This window comes from Harpegnathos saltator, unplaced genomic scaffold (genome assembly GCF_003227715.2).
Source record: "Harpegnathos saltator strain DR-91 unplaced genomic scaffold, Hsal_v8.6 scaffold36, whole genome shotgun sequence".
NCBI lineage: Eukaryota > Metazoa > Arthropoda > Insecta > Hymenoptera > Formicidae > Harpegnathos > Harpegnathos saltator.
The window spans coordinates 164,974-190,000 of NW_020230161.1; the positions used below are offsets into that span (position 1 = coordinate 164,974).

General features: G+C 52.4%; 2 protein-coding genes across 2 annotated transcripts in view; both read left to right on the forward strand.

Annotated features, from left to right (window-relative positions):
• The first annotated feature begins 1,312 nt into the window (after positions 1-1,312).
• Positions 1,313-7,458, forward strand: LOC105186993 (transient receptor potential channel pyrexia). Its single transcript, XM_011147549.3, has 9 exons — positions 1,313-2,380; positions 3,169-3,421; positions 3,504-3,706; positions 3,796-4,017; positions 4,155-4,480; positions 4,556-4,874; positions 5,921-6,193; positions 6,347-6,609; positions 6,722-7,458. Exons 1-9 carry the CDS (start codon positions 1,964-1,966, stop codon positions 6,864-6,866), a joined length of 2,421 nt encoding a protein of 806 aa, XP_011145851.2. The 5' UTR covers positions 1,313-1,963; the 3' UTR covers positions 6,867-7,458.
• A 3,665-nt stretch (positions 7,459-11,123) lies between these two features.
• LOC105187023 (protein pangolin, isoforms A/H/I/S) overlaps positions 11,124-25,027 on the forward strand; it is a 76,575-nt gene continuing 62,671 nt past the window's right edge. Inside the window, exons 1-2 of the mRNA XM_025300359.1 lie at positions 11,124-13,160; positions 13,372-13,450. Of these exons, the coding sequence (XP_025156144.1) occupies positions 13,011-13,160; positions 13,372-13,450 (229 nt within the window). The 5' untranslated portion in view covers positions 11,124-13,010. The remainder of the gene's footprint in view (positions 13,161-13,371; positions 13,451-25,027) is intronic.

Genomic DNA, 25,027 nt, shown 5'->3' on the forward strand with positions numbered 1-25,027 from the left:
GTATTACCATAATATCGATAATAATTACGGTATAGGCATAGTATAACCAAGCATATAATATTTTTACTAAGAATTATAGTAAGTTAAACTAAAATTATTGTATGGATACAAATATAAAATGGTAGGTAAAGTAACTCTTTTATACAGTCAATATTACCAGAATATTTGCTAAGCGATGACAGATGTAACTATATGAATATTAAATCTCACTATATTTGTGAATGAGAAATTATCATATATTGTGGTAAGAGTAAGACAAACAATTGTTTAAGACAATCATTGACTATATATTTGTTTGTGTTTATTTTACTATATCTTGCAGGTTTCCACAAACTATAAAAATATGGTTGACGCCAAAATGAACTATAAAATATAGTGAGATTATAGTTAATTCAACTATATTTTTCTATCAATGTAGAGGAAAGAGAGACGCACCTGCTCTGCGACACCTGTGCGCGCAATGGTAAATCAGCGATCCGTCTTACCTTCCAGACCCTACAGGGGAAGGCCCGAATCACTTTGAGTGCGAACACGGATATCACCACGACATCATGCACTGATGGAAAAATATAGTTGAATTCATTATAATCTCACTATATTTTATAGTGAATTTCGGCGTCAAACATATTTTTATAGTTCGTGGAAACCTGCAAAATATAGTAGAATAAACACAAATATATAGTCAATGATTGTCTTAAATAATTGTTTAGTTACTTTTACCACACATATACCACATATATTTCTCATTCACAAATATAGTGAGATTTAATATTCGTACAGTTAAATCTGTCATCATTTAGCAAATATTCTGGTAATATCGACTATACAAAAGAGTTACCTTTTACCTATCATTTTACATTTGCATCCATATACAATAATTTTAGTTTAACTTACTATAATTCTTAGTAAAAATATTATACGGTTGGTTATACTATATCGTAATTATTACCGATATTATGGTAATACTTACTATAAATATGATATTTCGGATTATAATTTAGTTACTATATCATTATAGTTCATTATAGTTCAAATATCATAGACTTTTCTCTCGGTGTGCATTCGCGCAACTGCAGCACGCGGATGGCATCCATAACCGCGTTCGCATCGACCATTTTAACGAGTTTAAACTTGCCCGGCACGGCTAATTAAATTTTTACACGCCGACCACATTGTTAATTTCGCGTATGTACGTACTTACGCGTACATACGCATGTGTCTTAGTGTCTCTTTACTGTCCCGCCGTTGGCGGGATGATTTCGGGACAGTTTATAGGTGCGGCACTAAAGATCAAGAGCGCTCGCGTATAGCTTATACATTCATCTTATATATAATTTCATCAGGTCGAAATTCAGCCCACGATCGAGTAAGATTTAAGCGTAATCGCTGATGAAGCTAAATTACGCAATAATTAACGGTATTTACATAAAACACGCGCGCGCGCGCTAAGTCATCGTAGCGCTCGAACGCGACGCAGCCGGAGGACGATGCAAAAAATCCTGCCGCGAATTTTAGTAATTATTTCAACGGGATTACAAATATCCGCCCGGTAGTTCGCTACTGTGTGTAAAAGTTTCTATGTCCGGACAATTTCATGTCCGCTCGCAGTCTTTACTTTTTGTAATGTACACACGCGTCCGCGCGCGCGTGCAAGAACGCGAGAATGTTTATCCGCTTAATAACAGCTGTGTAAACAGCGAAAGTTTAAAAATTAGTGTCCACATAATTACGTGGGTCAATTAGATATTCGCGAGCTACGGAATACGAAAATTAACGCGATATTAAAGCGGAGTCGTCTCGGAATTAAGAGCGCGACCGCAACATCCGTCCGCGTTACTTCCGCTTGATAACGAACGCGTCAGCGCAGCCATCGTCGCCCGCCAATTACGTGCGAATAGTTGTCCGCGAAGAACACCGCGAGAGAGGCTCTCCCCGGTCCATCGTCGAGAGAGCGACGGAGAAGATGCCACCGATGCGAATGGTTGCGGAGGCCGCGATGAGGGAACGCGACCCTGACTATGTCGCCCTCATGTCCGCCCTCGAGAACGGCGAGCTCGAGCGGGCGGCCGAGATCTTGGCGCGCGACAGTCAAAATAAGTATATCCAGCCGATAGGCGCGCTCCAGGTGACGGCCTTGCACGTGGCCGCGTGGCAAGGAAGGATCGACCTGTTGGATCAGCTTTACGCCAAGGGCGCCGATGTCAACGCTGCGGACAAGATCGGCAGGTGCGCACTTTATTACGCAGCGCACTGCGGCTACGCCGACGTCACCCGCTGGATCCTCCAGCACGGAGGTGACACCCAAGCCAAAGCTGACATCAACTCGTGCAGCAAGGACCTCCACAAGTCTCCGCTCGTGAAATCCTGCTTCGGCAAAGCTGTTCGTACCCCTCCGAGCGCGCGGCTGCCGTGTTTTGTTGACAGGGGAGGGAGAAACCGGAAGCATCGAGATGCGCAACTTGGGACATTCTTATTGTCCCTTTGTCTCTAAATACGAATGTTTAAGAGCCTTCAGTATGGGATGAGTGTACATCTTGGTCCTGTCAAATATATCACGGTCTTAAGATGGCGGATATATATTGCGATGGCAGAATATTTCTTTCCCGAGGTTATTTCAAAGTCAATTTCAAGATCTTGTGGGTCGTTTCCTGTACGGCCTTTCGAATTCTTCAACCTCGGTTGAAACCTCGAATCATATGACGAGCGCATCGTTGTCCGATGCACAATGGTAGATAAGTATAAAATTCTCTGGAGATAAATGGGGCGTCCTGATGAGGTCGACTTGAACACAAGAGTCATGAATCATCTTGTGCACAAAAACTGTGTACAATTCCGAGTTATTAAACAACGCGATGAATGATTGCGCACAACGTCAATCTTCTTTGATCACATAGTTTCGAATTTTGCGTGATTCCTTGCGAAGTGCTGGACAAACCACTTCTTCAGTTTCACACAATAAAGTCTGAAGAATGAAAGTATCTTTAAAGGCCCAAACGATAGGAATATCCAGAGTCACGTGGCGCCATGTCTCAACCGACAGGACTTGACCTCTGCCTCAAGAAGCAAAAAGAGAGACAGAGAAAGATTTCACTTTTCTCGCAACAAAACACCACGGCGTGACAAGACGTAAAGCGCGACGTGCCACGTTCCCTTTCCTCGTGCTTTCAGTTGCCGTTACCGGTGTGCTGGGGGAGAACACCGTTGCACCAGGCGGTGAAGAACAACCACGCCGATGTAGTGCGCCTTCTGGTGGAAGCCGGCGCGGATGTGAACGCCAAGGACGAGAACATGGTCAGCCCGTTGCTGTTGGCGGGAAGCGCGGTGAATCGCGACGACAGTCAGGAGATGGCCAAGTTCGTCGAGATCATCAAGACCCTGGTGTCCGGGAAGGCGTTCGTCAACATCATTCATCCGGACACGGGTATGAAACGCGCGGAGCGTGTATCGTTGCCGTAATCTCTAGAGTCCGATTCACACGAAGCGACCGCCTTCCCTTTCGTCAGGTACCACAGCTTTGCATCACGCAGCGGGGATAGGCAGCGCGGAGGCGACAAAGTTGCTGCTGACGAACGGCGCCTGGCCGATGTTCAAGTGCAAAAGCTCCGGAAGCACACCCCTTCACATCGCCGCGAGCGCGGGTAGCTTAGAAACGCTCATCGCCCTACTCAGGGTGATACAGCCCCATCGCATCGACACTTGCGATCAGGTCGGTCCCAGTAGCCGCATTTCTCTTTCTCTTCTGGTCGCGACGACCACGCACCTTCACCTTCGGTTTCTCACCGTTGCGCGTTGTAGGTGAATCAAACGGCTCTCCACCTAGCGTCCTATCAGGGCCACAGCGACTGCGTGCGGATGTTGATCAAGTGTGGAGGCAACTTGGCCGCCATGACGAAGACCGGAGTCACCGCTGTCGACGCGATATTCGCGCATATGCCGCGACCGTTGGACTTCTTAAAGGATATCTTGGATTCTTGCGTACAGATGAGCAGTAATTGCTCCTCGGAGAAATACAATACCGTAAGAATCCCTCCGGCCTCAACCGTCCCGACGCGGACGTTCTCTTCGTTCCGCTTCGTTCTCTTCGCGACGAGCTCGAAACGAGCAAAACGCGTCTCGCTATCTTTTCCTCTTTCTCTCTCTCTGTCTGTTCAAAGATCACCGTCGACTTCGGCATATTGGCACCCAAGTACCAGATACAAATGGGGGTGATCACCGCCATCGTAGCCGCTACGTCGAGCGTCACGCAACTGGCGATACTGCAGCACCCGCTCGTGGAGACGTTCCTGCGACTCAAATGGGCGAAACTCCGGATCTTCTTCTTCCTGCTCATGCTCCTGCACATCTTCTTCGTCATCTCCCTGTCGTCCTACGCCCTGATGCTGTTGCAGGACGTGAACTACGTGCTGCATCGGGGTTTCCTCGGCATCTGCGCGTGCATCATTCTCATGCACAATATGATTCAAGTGTTGCTGGAGCCCAGGTAAGAAGGGAGATTGTTCCGTCGGACTTGCCGAATCGACGGGCTATACTCGACGCGCGTCACGGACACTTTCAGGCACTGTTTGATGCAATTCGAGACGTGGCTGTCATTCGTGTGCGTTGCGCTGTCGTTGGCGATTTCGTTAGCGGACAAGTGCGTGGAATACAAGGACGACAATCAAGGTCTGCGAGTGCAAGGGACGCAGACACCGACAGAGATGGAAGGGACGCAGGCGGAAGGGGAGGAGCTTCTGCAGTGTCCGGAGTGGCTGCTGCACTGCATGAGCATCAACATCTTGCTGAGTTGGATACAGATGATGCTGGTGATCGGCCGATTCCCGATGTTGGACTATTACGCGCTCATATTCTCCGCGGTGCTGAAGAACATGCTGAAGGTCAGTCGACGTCGTCGCCCTCGAACCTGGACAAAGTGTCCAGCACCCTTGGCAGTTTTCGGCACTCTAGCTCGGACTTTATCGAACGTTAAGGTTATGGGGGTTCGAAAAGATAAACAGTAAATCATAATTAGTGATGATTAAATCGTATCAGTTAATCAATGACAAAATTGATTGATTAATAGAGTAAATGATTAATAGAGCAGTAAGAAATAATATTCAGCGAGTGCAAAAGTGTCGATGACTTTCCTGAAAGCGACTGATGACGAAATATGAACGATTCGGAAATTCCGGTCGGCAATGCCAGAATTCTGTTCGGGTTTGTCCCGGCAACCTTGATAATTTGGACTGATAATTTCGACAACTTCAACCGCAATTTCCGTGTCGTTTATACTTCACCAGAAATCATACAATGCGATCGCTCGGTCTTTGATAAAATTGCTCGGTTAATTTTTCCATCGCGAGATCCATCGAGGCTTTTGCACTCATCCAATAATTAATTTACAACATAATCAATATAAACACACCCCTTGCCCCATACACTTTAATAGTTGAAAATATCCGTACGGCAGAATACCGAAAACTGGACGTGTTTCGTTCAATGATTTGGTTTATTTGCTTCATCGACGGAATACGCCAGTTAATGATTCGAGCGAAGCTTCCGGAGGCAAGATTCCTCCTCCTCCTCCGTCGTGAACCTCCCTGACGCGACTTAATTAGGATTTCATCGCGGATGATGAGTCGCGTTTCCTCGGCGATGATGTGCCACGTGCGACCGCAAGGTATGACTAAAAAGGAAAAGACAGAAGGAAAAGAGAATCCCGGCACGTCGAGAGAGAGAGAGAGAGAGAGAGAGAGAGAGAGAGAGAGAGAGAAAGTGAACGTCGTCGTCGTCGTCGAAGTGTTCCATCAGAAACCTCACACTCTCTCGCCCATATTTCCTCCGTCCTTCGTCGCTCTCCTCCGCTCTCCCCCGCGCCTCGCCAGCGGACTACCTTCGCGATTATAACGACGCGTTGAACGAAATTCCTTTTGTCCCCGTCCAGATGTTCCTGGCGTTTGGCTGCCTGATCGTTGGATTCGCGGTAAGCTTCGCCGTTTTGTTCTACGAGAGAGGCGAGTTTAGCAATTTATGGAAGACCATCGTGAGGACCATTGTAATGATGATGGGCGAATACGAATACGAGAACCTGCTGAAAGAGAAGCATCTACGCATCACTACCAGAATCATGTTCTTTGTGTTCGCGATACTCGTCAGCATCGTCCTGATAAATCTGATCGGCCTCGCGGTCAACGACATCCAGGGTATCGAGAAGAAGGTACGAATCGTGCGCGAGCAATAATTACGCGCGCGCACGCGAATATTCCGAGATTGGAGTCGACACGCCTCGCGCTCCCTCGCCCCGATACGCGCAGGCGAGGCTCGCGCAGCCAGAGAGAGATGATCAACGTGCAAATTCCTGTCGCATTAGAACCACATACGTCGGCTGCTGAAGCAGGCGGAGTTCATTGCGCATTTGGAGCGAGTGATGTCACACCGGATCTTCCGCAGCAGCTGGCTGCGTCCTCGCCTGAACATACACTTGAGCCGCGACATTCCCGCCAAAATAACGCTGAGCTACCGTGAGAATTATTCTCACCGCGCGAGTCACATAGAGGTGCCCCGCGACATATCCTGCGAGCTGAAGGAGGCACTATTTCTCATAGCCACGAAGCCCTGCTTCATGAGCGACAAGTACGTTGGGCGACTCTTGTTTCTTTTATGACAATCGCCGCGAGCCGGCCGGGCATTTGCATATCGCGCCGGCTGATGCGTCGTATTAACGTAAGCCGCGTGCACTTTTCAGCTCGGCGGGAGAGACAGAAACGCGGAAGACGCGGAAGACGCCAACTGAGCCCGTTGCTGAGCAGTTTGGAGGAACATCTACGGAAGCTGAGGCTGCATCGGCGTCGTCAGCAGTCGGCGTTCCGGAAGCTGTCGGGACCACGTAGGAGCTAGAGAAAGTTCAAATCGAGAAACGTTATTGTTGAAAATTAATTCTATCTGGTTCACGTTTTTCCGGAAAACTTGGTTCTTTTAATTCTTCAAGTTAGAACAATAAACTTTGTAAGAGGGAACAGTTTTTTTTTAAAACGAACAAGTATAGTTATGTAAAGAAAAAATGGTAAAGAAAATTAATAATTAGCTGATATCCAAGTCTTGAAAACATCCGTCGAAGCGTAAAAAGATCCTTAGTATAATCTTGTTTTCGTTGACGGATTCAGCTTCATAAGAGAAGTTTCTCAAATCAAGCCTCAGTGTAATTTCTTGAGGACTAGGGTGAACCTTTAGGGGATGAATTTGATTCAGTCTTAGCCTGAGTCTAGTTTTTTATTAAAAAAAAAAGAGAAAACTTTGGAATCTGTAAAATAGAAATAAATTAGTGGAATTTTATATTTGATGAAATAAATATAGTTTTAAAGAGCAACTTTCTCCTCTCCTATCGTAGGAGTTTGTGTATGAGGAATTCTCAATTTTGTAAGAACAAGCCTTTTCCCTTCGTGGAAAATTTCGATATGTTTAAAGATGAATAAATATCTTTTCTCCCACCGTAGAAAATTTCGTTAATTTAACCGTTTTCGCCTCTCCCTTCGTGAAAGTATCGATAAAAGGTTTCAAAATATTTACCTCATTTGTAAAACTTACGCTAATAATCTTAATAATTCTGTTTCTGATAAATCTATGTTGTTGCGCCCGAGCTCGGAAAGGAATGAATAAATTTCTGTAAACAGGAAAGTTGACATTCGCCTTGCGTTGCCTCGAAACAGACCTGTTATAGCTATATATGAGATATTTATATCGTGTTCAAAAAATATGATTTTGCGATTCGTTTAATTGTTCGATTTTACCGAATTTTTAAGAAAGGTTTCTGAACAGCTATCAACTTTTGACACGCTCCGTCGCGGACGAGCGACGCTGCGAATTCATTCCCATCGTCGCACTCTGCGTGTATTTCATACTTGTTACTATTTTGTACCTATTTTATTTTAGTACGCGCTTCGTCGGGACTTTTCGATAGATTGTCGGGTGAAAGATTTCGTTTTCCGTCCGGTAAAAATGTATGGACGCGATGGAGTCGGAATTTCGGTTCTATTTTTGTTAACTCTGAGAATTTTCCAGAAAATTTGGAGAATCTCAACATGCAATATCATACAAGATATTTTCTCAGCCTAAGATGGTAAATAAAGAGAAAGAATTTGTCGTTTGGTTTAGTCATTAAACTTGCGAGACATTGAAAAATTAAATTCGAATAAGCTTATCAAACACGTCAAGTAATTAAAATATGTTACTCGTTGAAATATTAAGATTACAAATTAAATGAGTCCATGTAAGACTCAATAGAGAAGATGACGGTAAACAATCAATTGTAGATACGAGAGAGAAGACGGTAGTCCGCGTGGCGCACAATTGGCGAGCCTTTCGCAAATTGACGTACTAAAGAATGAACGCATTCTTGAGGAATTGGCCATTCTGGAATTACGCATTTTTGAGATAACAGAGATTAACATTAAACATTGATGTATCAAACCAAAGCGAAGCATTTCTCGGCTCGAGCCGGAACAAACGGCAGGTAGAGGAAAGAGAGACGCACCTGTTGTGCGACACCTGTGCGCGCAATGGTAAGTCAGCGACCCGTCTTACCTTCCAGAGCGCACGGGAGATGGGGGGAAGATCCGAGTTAGTCGCCGCGCGCCCACAGATGTCAGCACCGGCACCGTGGATTCGCGCGTCGCGTTCCGCAGCTGCAGCACGCGGATGGCATCTATAATCGCGTTCGCATCGACCATTTTAACGAGTTTAAACTTGCCCGGCACGGCTAATTAAATTTTTATACTCCGACCACATTGTTAATCTCGTGTACGTACGTACGTACGCGTACATATGCACGCGCATGTGTCTCTTTATTGTCCCGTCGTTGGCGGGATGGTTTCGGGATCGTTTATAGGCGCAGTACTAAAGATAAAGAGCGCGCGTGTAGCTTATTCAATTTCATCAAGTCGTAATTCAGCCCACGATCGAGTAAGATTTAAGCGTAATCGCTGATAAGGCTGAATTACGCAGTAATTAATGGTATTTACGATAGTACGTAAAACGCGCGCGCTAGGTCGACGCGACGCGACGCGACGCGTTGTATCTCTGAATATATATGCCTGGTATTAAAGAAATTTCTTTTTCCTTTTTTCAACCACGATATATACATTTAACCCGGCGGGCTTCGCGTGTTCGCGTCTCCATATATCCGGCTACTAAACAGCCGCGCGTATTATCCCCCCGAAGCAACGGCCGGGAATTACGCAGCCGAAAAATATTGCGGAGCATAAATTACAAACCGGATAAGTATATTTGCAAAATGCGAGCTCCCTTTACCAAACGATACATCGTATCGCGACAGCGAATTCCCATCGCATAAAACGCGTAATATTCTGTCTTACTCGTTCCTGCTATTTTTTTTTTATTTAATGCTTTATGGCGCAACCAGGCAATTTTATAGAATTCCCATCAATGTTACGCAAGAAACAAAAATTTCTCCTTGTTTCTCTCTCTCTCTCTCTCTCTCTCTCTCTCTCTCTCTCTCTCTTTCTCTCTCTCTCTCTCTCTCTCTCTCTCTCTCTTTCTCCCTGGAAAATGTTACCGCTAAACTCCACATTTTGACGTATTATACTTAATTCATGTTTCGAGATAATAGAGTTACAATTGATTAAAGGATGCAATAAGCGGAATATGCGGCGGTTAAATAGCACGCGCATTTTTAAACGCGTATTAGTCGGGTAATCCCCGACGCGGTACACGATGGATCCGCTCTGCATTCGTAAAGTTTGCACGAGGAGCTAATTAAAACTTTATTAAATATAAAGGGCCGTAGAGGCGCGTGGCTGAAATTCGGTTTGGAACCGCGGCGGTTTGAAAGGGAACAACAGCGGCAAAAAGCGGGAGTTGAAAAATTCGCGCAGGAGGGAGGCGAGTCTGTGTGCGGGAGGAGGTGACTCGCGCCGACGATGCGAATTTAGATGCTTTCATGACGTATTAAATTCACTTCGTACGTCGTGGTTCTGTATATGTTTCAACGACACGGCGGCGGCGGAGGTGCGCGATCGTTGTAATTTCGGGAGCGCGTCGGAAATATGCAGCCGCTGTTTTCTCGATTTTGCACCGCCAGAGGAAATACGGCTATTTCGGATTTTCACTCTCGGCTCGCGCATAATTTTCAGGAATCCGAGGCTCGATTTCGATTTCGCGCCGCGACAATTTCACCGTTACGCGTAAAAGCGTGCGCCGGATGTGATCGTTGCAGGCGTGACGATATTCCTCCTCCCTTCCTCCGCCCTTAAAATTGGCGAGCAAAAATTGTGCTGCAGGCAGGTGGAATTGGATATCGCTCGGGATAATACAAGATCGTTATGAATTCACCGAGAGAGTCAGATTAGGTTGGGTTAGATACATTCTCTCTCTCTCTTTCTCTCTCTCTATCTCTCTATCTCTCTTTCTCGACGGTATATTAATTAAACGCTGAAATTGGTTGCGACAGGCGGCAGCGGACGCATAAATTATCATAAGTTATTCCGTTCTTCCGCGGCTATGAAGAAATCACATGTGCACCTGCCCCCTAATGACTTCACACACGTTGCCCTTAGGAGCGCGTTCGCATAAATGCTCGCCGCATCTAAGAATAAATTCATCACGACGCCGCCGCCGCCGCCGCGCTCCATCTTTATATTTCGCGGACCGATGAATATATGCCCGATAAATTTCGATGCCGACGCGCGGTGTCGCAAAACGCGAAAACCAGTATTCGACGCGCAACAGGAGACGAGAAAAAAAGGCAGGCACGCTGCTTCGAGCGAGTCGTCTTAACACGCCTCGCAAATAAATGCGCTAACCGGCGACATTTACGAGCTTGGTCGGCCGGTGCGTCGACGAGGCGCTCGCGCGCGCGCGCTTGTCCTGCGAGCCGTAAAGCTCGCGGCGAATAAGTAAAAAAGTCGTTTGAATTTTCCTACCTTCGTTACCAAGCGCGCGATAAGCCTCGCTAATTCGTCAAGAGACGGGCGCATCGCCTACGACTCTAGGCATCGTCCACGATTCTCATGAGCGACGGCGACGACGAGGGCAACGACGCGGTGGCGGCGGCGGCGACGACGACGACGACGACGATGACGACGATGACGGCAACGACGGCAAAGACGACGACGACGACGACGACGACGACGGCGACGACAACGGCAGCGTAGCGGTGGTGGAAGAGACGGCGCCGAACGTTCGGGCGAGTTCGCGTTCGCTCGGGTGGGGTCGGTTCGCCGCCTTGCCTGCCATGACTGGCCGAGCGCCGCGTCGCGGGGGAGCGAGGTGGCGCGTCGGCGAGTGAAGCTGCCGCGGTGAATCCGGCGTCGTGATTGGTCGCCGCGTGGGAGAGCCGCCCGCCCGAGCTCACCGTCGCCGGCAGTCGGCACCGAGCATCCAGGTAGAGTGTATCGAGCCATTCGGAGTCGGTGCGAGATATATACACGGGAATAACACGCAACTCCGGACATTGCTCTGACGTTATTTACTACAGACGGGCACGATGGCCGTCCGGCGCGTGCACCGTTCGCAACAGCAACAGCAACAGTGCCACCGTAGTCGTCGTCGTGGTGCCGTACTCGTTGTCGCGCGTCGTGTCCATCGCACGGGCCCGTTCACGGAATCGCAGCATCGCGCGCTCGCCGAAGCATCGTTGCCACCGTCTCCGTGCGGATACGCGGCGCGCAAACTGTACTCGTGGTGCGTGTACTAAAAAGTCCTCCGGACTCGCGGCACCGAGATCCAGAGGTGGTTCGCCACTCGCTCGTCAGTCAGTCAATCAATCGGGAGTGAGAGAGTAGGAGCAGCGAGGAAGGACAACGCGCGCGCCTCGCTCCGCGAGAGTAAACTCTGCGCATTAAACCCGTCACGGCCTTCTGTGTGTACCACCTACCTCTGTACCAACCGCCTCCGCTCTTCCTCTCTTGCGCTCTCTCGCTCTCCTGCTCCACCTCCGCCGCCCCGCGGCTTTCCGCAGTGACGACCTTCCCACGCGTATCTTTCACGACGACGACGACGACGACAACGACGACGACGACGACAACCACGACGACGACCGGAAATTAAAGTAACACGCTTCGGAGACGCGCGCGGGTCGTCCACCACCGCGCGCCGTCGTCTCGATCCGCCGGACGGAGCGTCGATTGTTTCTCGCTTGGAGTGTTTCTCGGAGTGTCGTCATCACGCGTCGTCGCGTCGCGCGGACACGCGAGCTGCGAGAGGAACGCGCGCGCGGTCCGCGCCGGCTCCGCGTCCGCTCGCTGCGTGGAGTGCGCGCGGCCTAACCTCGTTCGTCCGTCGGCGACGAGCGCTCGTGCGCACGGTGGCGGCTGTGTGACAGTGAACGGTTCTCTCGCGTCTGGTGCTGCCGAGTTGCTGCCTCTCCGACCACACACAACACACGCGTCCACACACACACGCCCGTCCGCCCACACATATACACACACACACACGCAACACACACACGCGCGCGCGCGCGCGCGCGTGCGGAGTTGAAGTTGGTTCCGGTCTGCCCGCGGTAGTTGGTGCGCGCTCTCACAGTGTGACTGACATCGAGTGTGAACAGTGATAACTCGCGATCGCGATACGCGCTATTATATTCGGCGAGAGAGGAAAAAGTGGCCAAAGAAACACACACACAACACACACACACATACATACATACATATACACACACAGTGCAGGCCGTTGGCAGGAACGGCGCGCGCGACTCAGCGGGAGAGAGAAAGAGAAAGAGAGGAAGTCGCGCGCGGCGCGAGTTCGAAACTCCAGCGCCACACTCCGACGGCGACGTGTAAACTCAAGTAAATAACTCAAGCGGCCAACTTCAGTAGCCTTCAACCGTCGTCGCCGGTCGCGTTCCGCGCGGATCGTCGCTCGCGCGGATTCTCCCAGGCCGGTATTTTCATCGTCGTCGTCGCGAAAGCGCTCGCTCGCTCGCTCGTTCGCCCGCGACGTGCCTGGCGTTTAGCGTCGACGCTAAAAAACTACGCGAGAGGACAGGAAAGACGACGGTGGCCGTCGCCCGGCCTGCAATAATGCCGCACGTGAGCAGTAGCGGCGGCGGCGACGATCTCGGCAGCGAAGACGAGGTCAAGGTCTTCAAAGATGAGGGCGAGGAGGAGAAGAGGTCCTCGGAGAACCTTACGGAGGACAAGAGCGATCTCATCGATCTCACCGAGTCCGAGGTGCGTCGAATCTCTCTCGCTTACTCCGCCGACATGCGAGCAACCCCTCTCCCCCGCTTTCTCGCGCCTTCGAGAACATTCCTTTTTTCCGCCATATTCCCCCGCGCGCGCGCGACCTTTCCTTCCCCGTGTCCGACGAGCGTGTCCCGACTTGTCGCCGTAACCGACTACGACGTGAGAATTAAGTGCGTGCCGATCTCGTGTGTTGCAGGAAAAGGGCTCACTCGCCGCTGGCAGCTACGCGACGACTGGCAAGGCGTCCGCGAGGTCTGATCTCAGTCCCGTTTTCGGTGAGTTCTCCAGCTATCATACATGTTGCATGTTCGCACCTCCGCGGCGAGCGGCGATCCTCGAAATTCCAAAGCCGGGACGTCGTCTTCGCGCCAGAACGGACGACGCGGATCGCCGGCGGCTGCCGCGAGATGCGCTTCGCGGAGGCCACGCACCGCGCCGACGGCAATTTCGTCGCGCGCGAGTTTAATTATTCGCCAGGCCTCCTCCGTAATCCAAGCGAGCCAAAGCGGCTCAAAGGGATCGATAGTCGTCGTTCGAGTAGCGCGTCTCGCTGCGGTAAACAGCCGGCCACCGGCACGGGCTTCGTCGTCTCGACGGAAGCAACGAGCGCATGAGAGAGAGAGAGAGAGAGAGCGACTCGCGTCTCAGCTCGCTCTGTCTCTCTCGCGTGCGAAATTCATTCTTATCGTATCGGCTTACGCGCGCGCGCGCGCGGCTCGCAATCATGCCGTCGGTTTTCACCTCCGTGTGTGTGTATCCGGGGCTATGCGGCGACGGCGGCGGCGGACATTGTCCGTCCACATGGTATGCTCTATAGAAACGGGTGCGCTCTGATCTAGATATCGCGTATCGGTAACGGATATCTGGCGAGAAATAACGTTAACGCCGCGCGCGCGCGCGCGCGCGCGTGTATCGGAAATAATCCGGCCTAAATAGGACTGACTCGGAAAGAGCAGCACAGTTTCCGCGATTGATCGCCCGTGGCACCGGGCGAATTAAATAATGAACCTTCGGCGCACCGGCACGATGTTTCTCAATGGCCCGCTTAGCGGGCTATAGCTCGCGCTTTACCGTGTCACAAGCGTTGGTATCTTGCCGAGCGCGCGCGCGCGCGCGCTGCCTCGCTTAGATTAACGTCATTTGAAATCGATCGCGGCACGATAAGTGCCTGCTCTCATAGCCGCTTTCACGGTCCGATAATAATCGCGTCTGTGTGCGCTCTGTGTCGAGAGAGCGGGGAAAATATGTGACTCTCGGATTCCCGGCGTATGGCAGTCCGTTAGCCGCGCTCTCGCACGGCGCTCCTATTAATTTCCTTTACGCCATTACGTCGCATTACGTTGCACGTCGTCGCGCGTTCGAAAGCTTCTTCTTCGTCTTCCCTTCGGTCGTCATCGTCGTCGCCGTCGCCGTCGCCGTTGTCGACGGCGACCTTTTTGCCGCGCTCACCGCCGCAATAATCGCGAACGCCGGAGGCGTCGACAACGACACTTAGACAATCCTGATCGCGGCGGAAAGAGGGAGAAGGGCGGTGAGGGGTAGAGAGAGAGAGAGAGAGAGAGAGAGAGAGAGAGAGAGAGACGCATGACGCGTTGCTCTTATTGGCACGACGTCAATAAGAGCTACTTTGTAAGCCGTCTCGAGTGCGCGCATTCTCTCGCTCTTGTAATGCGCCGAAACGCGGCGGATTATTGCGCGAGCGACGCTTACAGAAATAAGGCGTGGTGGCTATCGGTGGATGCCAGCCGATTTATACGCAAAGTTCGTGTCGTCGCGTGTCGCGCCGGAGTGAGGCTTTCTAATCGCCTCTCGCGTCGATAGCAGATAGATACGCGCTCTCTTATCGCCGGTGATAATTTTAATAGGCGCTAATTGTCTACGCACGCTTATCCGGCTATCTCTCGACGGAATTCAACGGCGACATTTTGGTGCGTGAAAATATTCTCCCAATGGAGCGCCTCGTTCACACGGGGACGAGCGGCCGCCCGTGAAACGCGTCAATGTCATCAAACGCCGCGCGAAGAGACCCGACTGCTAACGTAAACAATGCAGCGACTCGAGCTGCGTCTCTCTCTCTCTCTCTCTCTCTCTCTCACAGCCGTGCAACTCGGCGATGGACAACAAAGAGCGTCTACGGTCTCGCGGCGGCACGTAAAAATATTGCTTCGCGAGAGAGCAAAGGAGGACTTTCTAATTTAATAGATACTCCCGTCTCTCTCTCTCTCTCTCTCTCTCTCTTTCTCCTTCCCGCGAGCGCGTCTAAAAGTTTTTAATATCGGGCAACGGTGGAAAGCCACCGTCGACAGGCTCGTTCGAAACAAATCGCCGCGACGTGTCAGTAACGTATACAATGAGGTGCGCGCACGTCGTTCTCGCCGGCCGGCCGGCCGGCTCTTCCTCTTCCTCTTCCCTGCCAGAGTCTGTCACTGACAAATCGATGTCGCGCTACCGCTCGCGCTGTCACGCCGTTGCCAAAACATTTTAATGAGCGAACGCGCCGCGCAACAGCAACACGACACGTCTCTCCTCTCCCGGACGCGTCTGGTCTCGCGCCGCTGAGATGTCACAGGCGCGATTGCGGCGTGAGCCGCGTCCGAAACTTCATCCTCCTCTCGAAAGAAACGCTCGAAGGCTGAAAGAAATTGACGGCGACGCGCTCAGTTCGACGAAACTGTCTGTCTGTCTGTCTGTCTCCCTCTCTCGTCCGCCCGCGACTGCTGTCGACACCGACGCCCTGTCTCTGTGCGCGCGCGCGCGCGTCTCGCTTCTCCGCAGCGAAATCTTCGCTGTATTCGCGCTTTCGTAGTTTTTCTCGCGAATTTTCTCGTGAATTTTCACGCGTCACACGGCGAACGCAATTGTGTGAAGCTCAACGAACAGACGCGCGCGTACGCACCTGCGCGACTACGTTTCCGATCCTCTCGCTTCTTTTGCTCATTAATACTCCGACTCATTCGGTACACGTGTGCGAGAGAGAGAGAGAGAGAGAGGGGCGGAGGGGATGGAAGGGGAAAGGGAGTAGGATTACGCGCCACTCGGGCGAAGCCAGTTGTTTCCATTGACCGTGTTGCGTCGCGTTCGCGTCGTCGTCCGTGGATCACTCTCGCCTCATACGCGCGCGTAAATACCGCGCGCAGGAGGGGGGCGGGCGGCAGGGAAAGGATTCGTTGCACTCGCCGTCAGAAAACGTGTAAAACGTTACGTCGGGATCCGTTGTAATCGCTTAAGTGGTTAATTATGGCTCTTCGAGGAAGCTCCGAGCGCGCGAGGCTGAGGCGGAATTAATCTTGGCATCGGCCGACTTCACTAGAGCCGCTTCTCGTGTTTCCCTCTCTCCCTCGCCCCGCCGTCCCTTTTTTTGTCGCTCTTACGCCTGAAACTAGTTATTCAGATATGCCGCCGAGAGTCGCGGCGGAGCGATCGCGTGTAGCGCGTCACATTCTGACGTCATTTTTAACCAAACGAGCCGCTCCGGCCTGACGTGCGTGCGAGTGTGTATCAATGGCGAAGCCGTAATACGCGATGCTCATATTAAAATCTTTCTCCTCTTTTTTCCCCTCGTTTTTTTTGTTGGCCAACATTTTGCGCGCGCGCGCGCGCGCGCGCGTGTTTTTTTGTTTTACACCGAGCGTGTAATTTACGCGCGTATGATTAAAAGCGCAACACAAAATGAAGACGTGGAAGCTCCCGTGTAAAAGGGTCTGCATTTTTTATATCGGAATTCCTGTTGCGCGCGCGACGCGGTATATTTTTGTAATAATCCATTGCCCGCCGCCGGTTACGCTGGGCGAGGAAGCGCGCGCGCGCGCGCGCGGGGGTGGCGAGGAGGAGGGCCGCGCGTATCGGGGGATGTATTAACATAATGTTGCAAAACGCGCAATGCTCAGCACGCAGCGCGCTCCTTTCCGTCGCCTGTCCTGTCTTCCCTTTTACCCGCCACTCATTTTCGATAAATGCCGCGCGCTTCATTAGCATTCGCGTCTCGGCTCGACGCTTCTCTCTCTCTCTCTCTCTCTCTCTCTCTCTCTCTCTCTCTCTCTCACTCTTCTGCTCTCTGCGCGCGCCGACGGAAAATAAAGGAGGAAAATATCCGGGTCCGTAAGGAGCGGACATCTCGTCGTTAGGCACTTGCGCGCGCTCGCGCGACTTAGGCGCTAGGCGCATAAAACCGGCGAGTGGAGAACCCGCGCGAGTTGAGCCGGCGACGCAAACTGGCCACGCGCCACTAATTATCGCGGCCGCCTGTCAACCCGGGGAGCGAAGTAATCGCGCGCCGCGGCCCGACGATTTCACCGTTCAACGGCCGAGAGCGCGCGCGCCTCCTTACGCGCAGCATGTTTACGCTCAAGTATCCTGCCGAGGTCTCGCGAGGATCCGGGCCGAGGCGCGAAGTGTCGCGACTGAATATCTGAATATCTGGAACGTACGACGCGATCGGTAGCCGAGAGAGTTGGACGATCGCGGACGGAATGCGCCGCGAGAGCGAGCGAAGCTGCGATTCCGCCCCCGCCCTCATCCCCACCCCGAGAGCCTTTTGCTCGCGAAACTCGCTTCGGAACTTGCTTCGACCGCGTCTGCACCGAGCGCGCGCTTAACCCTCCGATAGCCGCGCGATACCGCAACTGACACAATGTATCGCTGCAGTCGGCCTCGAGGTCTCGCATCCACCCTGACCGCGCCGCGCTTGTCAACTTGTCCTTCACTTTGCGTCTTTCTTGCGTAGCTTAGCGCCTGGCTTCGCAGGCAAGCGCGGCGGCGCCGGTGAATGAAAAACCGCTGCGTTTCAACGCAGCGCGGTTGAACCTCACCTCCGTGAGGCAGAGCGCGACTACGCGATTCACGATTCATCGGTGAAGAATTTGCTCTCCGAACGCGAGGAGTTTATTCCGATTACTCGTTTCTCCGCGCCGACGACGCTGATATATTCTTCCGCCAACGCTGCGCGCGGAACAATGTCTCATGTACACGCGACGCGACACGACGCGACGCGACGCGACGCGGAATGATACGAATGCGTAATATCCTTGGCCGGCGCTCGCGTTCTACCGGTGTGGAGGTCGCATAATGCTTCTCGCAGGCACGCACGATTTCCGCCGGCTCTCGTACGTGGGCACTCTCTCGCGAAAGCGCGCGCCTTTCGATACGCGTATACCTTGTCGCGCTGCCTCGGAAAACGCCTCCGCGCGCGTCCGAATCGCACCTCGGCTCGGCGCGGATGTGCGCGTCGTGCGCGCTTCGGCGAGCGGAAGATCTCGAAAGAGAGCGGGAGAGCGAGCAAGAGAGGGCCAGAAACGATGTGTCTCGTTGTGCGAAGTAATTGACGAGTTCGCGTGTAGGCGGTCGGGCGCCTAGATCGCCTCGAGCGCATCGTAGGCTTATCCCCAGAGACGAAAAACGAAACGAAACGAGCAGCCCCGACGGCGAGTGTGGAGGCGAGAAGGAGCAGCAGGAGAGAGGGAGAGAGAGAGGAAGGCTGCTTCTCCTCGCGAAGGAGAGACTGAGAAACGAGGCGACGCGGCAACGAGGGAGCAAAGGAGAGAGATGTAAGGAGGAGAGGAAGAGAGAGAGAGAGAGAGAGAGAGACCCTGCTGCATCACCCTGAACTTGCCCGAATACCTTCCCTCCGAACCTTGCAGTGTGTATTCGCTCACCAATGCACATGGCACCCAAGCGAGTTCTCTCTCTTCTCTCTTTCTCGCGCGTTCTCTCCTACTCTCCTCTTCACGCCTGCCTCGTATCGCTCGTTCGATTTCTCTCTCGTTTCCCCGGCATCTCTCGTCGCGCCTCTCTCTCTCTCTCTCTCTCTCTCTGTCTGTCTCTCACTCGCTCGCTCGCTCGCTCGCTCGCTCGCTCTCGTTCCCTCTCGGTATTCTTCCTTTTCTCTTCTTACTTCGTCTCCTCTCGGAGTTAACCCACCCATTTCTTACGCTCAGCGGCGTATACTGGGTGTGCTGAAGTATCCGCGAGCGCGGGGCGAACTCGCGGAATTTCAGCCTGTCGCGATAACAGCGCGTCGCGCCGGGAGCGGCGACGGTCGCGTTTTGCACCGCAAGCTGCACCCCGAGAGCATCCCCTCAGCGGCCCGCAGCCCGAGGAAATAGCCGCGCGCGAGAGGTATTCGGTAGCCGCAAACGTCCGCTTTCGCATGTTCCATCTTCTCCCGTTATGCAAACACGGCGCCGAGAGTCTCTTGAGGCCGCGCGCGCGCGCGCGCGCGCGCGGAGTCTTTCATACGTCATTTATAAGTTGGACGACTCTATTGTGACATCCCCGGTAGCTCGTAAACACCGCTTAGGACTATATGCCGTTCTTGAACAATGCTTTCGGGACGCCTCGTGCTATACGCCACGCTCTTCACGCGAATAATAATGCGGTAACGCCGCCGAAAGTAACCGTAAAATTCGAATGAACAAGCGACGCGAATCATCGGCACACCCGATATATAAGCACAGACACACGGGCCACAGTCAGCATTATACACCTACCTACCTACCTACCTACCTACCTACCTACCCTGACTCGCCTCTACCTACCTACCTACCTGCTCGCTAACGAGCCTACCTGCCGGACTTCTTGCATTCGGAGAGGCAGCCCGTGAGCAGAGAGAGAGAGAGAGAGAGAGAGAGGGTGGCGGGGGGTGGGAAGGAGGGAGAACGAAATAGAGTGAGGGGGGGGGAAAGAGGGGGGCTCCGTTCGTTCCTCGCTCACGCTGCTGCCCATCTCCATTGGTTCGGCCACGCTACACCCCGCGGTGGTGCTTGCGCCTTCCTTTATAAATGGTTAAACAAATTTCCCTGGCGAGCCGTCGCGCCTTTCCCCGAAAGAGATACCCGGCGCCGCGGTGTGAGCGGAGAGGCGAGACTCTCCGAAAATATGTTTGGTCTACCGGACCATCCCAATTCCGAGCGTGGGCGCCGGTCGAAATTTGTGACCGGGAAGGGCCGACAGGCGAGTCCGGTTCCATCGGGAGCGCCGACTAGGCAACGCGGGTTTTAGAGAGAGAGAGAGAGAGAAAGAGAGGGTGGGGGAGGGGAGAGGAAAGAAATGTCGCTGCAGAAATAAAAAAAGAAGAAAAAACAGTCGCGAACGCTTCTCCAGTTCCGCTCTGAGGCTGCGTGCCGAGGTGGATCGGTGCACCGTTGTCTCAGAGTTTCTTAGAGTTGTGCAAACTGTTCGAGTCGAATCAGGTTAGATTCGGTTCGGTTCGGTTCGGTTCCCGAGTCTGAATTCCGATCTATCCGACGATTTCGAATCGCGGAATTTTAAGTACATTCCAGATCCGGCAACCCCAGGGCAACCCGTTCGGGATCGATTCTCGCCTGAGACGGTATTTTTCGTAACCCTCCGAAGGAATTAATTGACGCAAAAGAAAGGAGAGATTAATGGAGTTTGAGTATTAATAAATCCTAATTCAAGTCGGTTTCGATGAATTCGGTTCGGGTGAAACTTTTGACTCTTATCAGTGCGAGTTCTCGTGATCCGCGCATTCCTACCGTCTCCGGGAGAACGAAAATTAGCGCGGAATCGACGAAGGAGCCGACGCGCGCGGCTTATCAGATCTTACGTCACGCGACTTTCCTCGCGGCGGATCTCGCGTCGTCGTCGTCGTCGTCGTCGTCGTCTTATCGCCGTCGGTGGATCGCTGACTGCAGCTTTCGTCCACGAAATCGATCGACGGCGACGGCGGCAGTCGCTCGACGACGACGCGAACTTTCGACAGATGGCCACGGAAGGGTGTACCGGTTCCCGACCTGCGACACGTGCCTCGCACGTGGTGCTTCTAATTCGCTCCGTCACGCGACGTGTCGCGCAAGTTTCCGTCGGACGGCCTCTCGACGGCGCGACGCGGCGGGCGCGCTCTCGTCGCGCGGATTTAGCGGAAATTAATAAGGCGACGGCGATCCGCGGCCCGGGTGAAAGCGGGTCAAGGAGGCGGTCAAATATTGACGCCGAGAGATATCGATACACCGGGCTCGACGCGATCCCGAAACCGATACGGGCCGGGCAAATATTTTCGCTTAGGGACCGAGCGGGAAACAACCTCTCGCGACCTTCCGTCATCATTCGACGCCGACGGACGGCGCGGCTTCCCCAAATCCCGGACGTGAAAATGCATTAAGATAATCTCGCGAGTCTTCGATCGACATGAGGTAACAAGATAAGTCGCGCGTAAAGCGCCCGCCGGGCGCCGCATACTTTCGTATCGTTCCGCTGTCGTTTCTCGCCGCTGAGGAATCCGATCAGTGACGATTGTGGAAACGTAATCTTCCCGATGGGAGTTTCCGAAGCTCTCTCTCTCTCTCTCTCTCTCTCTCTCTCTCTCTCTCTCTCTCTCCCCCTCCCTTTCTCTTTCTCGGTCGCTCCAAAATTCCGCCGCGCGCTACATTTTGTTTCTCCGCCGACGAGAGCCGCGTTGTGTGCGAATCGGATGAAAAGGGGCGGAATAATCGTCTCTTTTATTTTTCTTTCCTTCTTTTTTTTTTAACCGCCGCCGTACGCGGAATGTGACGTAAGTGTGATGAATCGTGTGTGCGTCTCTGCTGTGCGTGTGCCGACGCGACCGGACGCGCGTTACTTTCAATACTCGTTTAAAGCGCGATGTTTGCGTTGCGTGAACACGAGCACGCGAATATCTTGTTCGCGCGAGAGGACGCGCGAGAGAGAGGAGAGTAAACCGACGTTTAATAAAATAGCGTGATCCTGGTGACGCATGCTATCACGTACGCGCGCTGAAACGTTCGCCTACAGAGTACTTTGACGAGATTAATGCACGTAAATGTAAACGACTCATTTATCGCGCTCGCTTCGGGATGGATTAATAATCTTGTGGATTCAGTTAACACACAGATACACACACACACGCGCGCGCGCGCGCAGACACATATCGCCGGAGTTTGATCTTGCGGATACAGCAGGCAATGCGTGATACGCAATCGAGATACGCGCGCGTCCGTTTTCGTTCTTTATCCGTTTCGGAAAACGAATAAACTACCGAACACTACCCACGTCTAATTATTGCCATAAATATTTGAAAATTGAAAATGCCAAAAGTGCCCGAACAACCCCATGTTATCAAATGTTTATGACGTGACAGATGAATGTTTATCCTTATTTATCCCACTCGACTCACACTGCAACGTAGTTGCTTCAGCATTCGATTTAAAACTTTTGCACAAAAAGAGATAGGTGCCTGAGGTTTCGGACAAACAAATATATAATCGGAATAAAAAAATGTGGTTAACGATGTATAAGCGTGTTATTTAAACTTAACTGGCGTTAAGAATTCACTCGTATCGTTCGAGATATTTTCACCAAAATTTACGGCAATATGGCGGGAGGTGGTTGCCGAAAGAGTTCACTCCGAGAAACTTGCATGAAATTGCAAGCGTGCTTTCTTCCACTTCTCTTCTCTCGACGTCGTTTATGCGCGCAAATGCGCGCGCCAGCGTAGCTGTTTCCTCCCGTCGTAATATTTCGTCATTATTCGACGAGGAGGCCCGTCCTGTTTCTTTTTACGTAAGGAGAGTTAAAAAGAGGAGAGAGGTTTCTCTCTCCCTCCCCCTCCCCCCCTCTCTCTCTCTCTCTCTCTCTCTCTCCCTCTTCGTGCTAATGAGGGTTAACGCGTAACCGTGGCGCCTCATGCATACCCGCACTCCCGAATTTCGCGCTGCCGCCGCCGCTTAAAATGCGTTCTCGAGGCGCGACGTTCTAACGAATATCGCGCGGAGAGCGTCCCGAAAAGCACGCTGGCAAGAGAATGAAGAAGCGAACGCATGTTAATAAGCCGCGCTCTCGCGCCCAAAATACCGGTTTTCCTTTCGAGGCTCTCTCGCGCGCGCGCGCGCGCGCGGTTACGATTCAGGTTTGTCCGCCCGTTTCCGAGAGGCCCGGCCGGGTCGATTTTCGTCAAACAAAGTCGTTGGACCGTACGACTCTCGAGTCAATTAACGCCCGGAGACCGTCGCCGTCGCCTTCGCCTTCGCCGTCGCCGTCCTCGGCGTCGTCGAACTGTTGTCGAACCACGAGTCTCCTCGTGTCTCGCTCGCCCGGCGGGAGAAAGAAAGGCCGGTCAAACGAGAACGAGCGATGGAGGGGGGCGGGAGGAGGAATGCGCGTGTTTGATTAATCTACGGCCGCTAATTACGTTATTTCCGTGAATGGAGTAGAAGCCACGTGGCCGTTACGATTAGAGCCAAGTTTCCCAAGTTAGCGTCCCGCTAACGCATCAGTCCTCAAGAGGCGTGTTTTGATATAAAAGCGAAAGAATGCGGATGGGGAATGAATAAAAATGAACGCGGCTAATAACAAGATAAGCGAGATCAGGTGATAGACAAACACCAACGACAGCGAGAGAGAGAGAGAGAGAGAGAGAGAGAGAATAGAGGAACTAGAGGGGCAGGAAGAAACGAGACGAGGCGAGAGGAGAGCAAAGTGATGAAGAAGCGAGCGAGCGAGGGAGCAAATTAAAGAAGGGAAGACAGAGAGAGAGAGAGAGAGAGAGAAAGGATTGTTCATGCATGTGCGTGTGCGGAGAGAATGAAGGAGAAGGAATAAGACAACGAGAGCGAAAGAAAAGCGAGCGAGTTAGGGGAGACGGGGAGATGGTGGTGAGCAAAGAGGAAGAAGGAGTGGAGGAGGAGGAGGAAGCAGCGAGGGAGATGAATCGAGAGAGAAAGAGAGAGAGAGAGAGAAGGAGAGACAGTAGACTCTCTCGGAGGGCGCGCACGAGCACCGTCCGTGTGCGAAGGTTAGCAATCTGCGTAGTGTTTTACGACAACTATAAATATGGCCGTAAAGCTCTTTGTTTAGAGCAGCTAGTCCGGCTTTCGAAACTCTGCCCTTCCCTCCCTCCTCGCCCCGCCGTCCTCGCGGAGCTGTTTAGGCTCCGGGGAGTGGACGGCTTACTGCGCGCAGACACCCTCCCTCGGTGGCGGTTCGCGCGCGTTCCCGGTTCCGTGGTTTTCGGGATCTCTCTCGGTCCTCCTCTCCTCCTGCGGGAGGGGGAGGTCGGACGGACGGACCGATGAAAAATGCCCGCTGTGGGACTCGCTCCCGGGAAAACCGGCTCACTCTCGCGATCTCCTCGGCTCCGCCGGGGGACATCGCGCGTCTCGCACGCGCGTTTGCATGTGGAAATTTCTGCCGAAGCGTTCAATTAAAAACGAGCGCCACGGCGGCGGTGGCATCTGCTAACCACATGCTGAAGCGACCGGGACCGGATAGCAGCCTGTCACGCTAATGTCAGGTTAAGCGGTGAGAATGATTTACAAGCGGGGCGAATTCGAGGAGAACGCGCCCGCGCGACGGAGGCAGAGAGAGAGAGAGAGAGAGAGAGAGAGATGGGAGGGGGAATATTCCTTACATCGGTACTCCCCTCGCCGCGCGCTCCCCGTTCGTTTAATTACAATTACCTTCGCTTGGCCAACGCACCGACCGCGCACGGCAAATATTCGCGCGCTCGCGAACCGATCGCTTTCCACTCCGGAGACTCCCACTTCCGATTGCGTAATTACTATCTCGTCAGGCGATCGCGCGCTGGAGAACGCGCGAAATAATCCTTCTAGAAGGAAGAGGAGCAGGAGGAGGAAGAGCTTCGTGTCGCGAACATCGGTGTTGAGTCACTCGTCGCGCATGTAGATCGCGAGTGGTGCGATGCAACTTCATCTTCCGTTCTCGAGGGCTCGCCGGTTGAGTCTTGCGCACACTGCATCATTCCGACACGTCAGACGCGTGCGTGTTCGTAGCATTTTCAGAGCAGTATCTTTTTCACACGCAGAAATATCTTGAAACTGCTGGGACGTTTTCGAGAGCGTCTACGAGCGTCCCGACATACTTAGAATATCGATTATCCC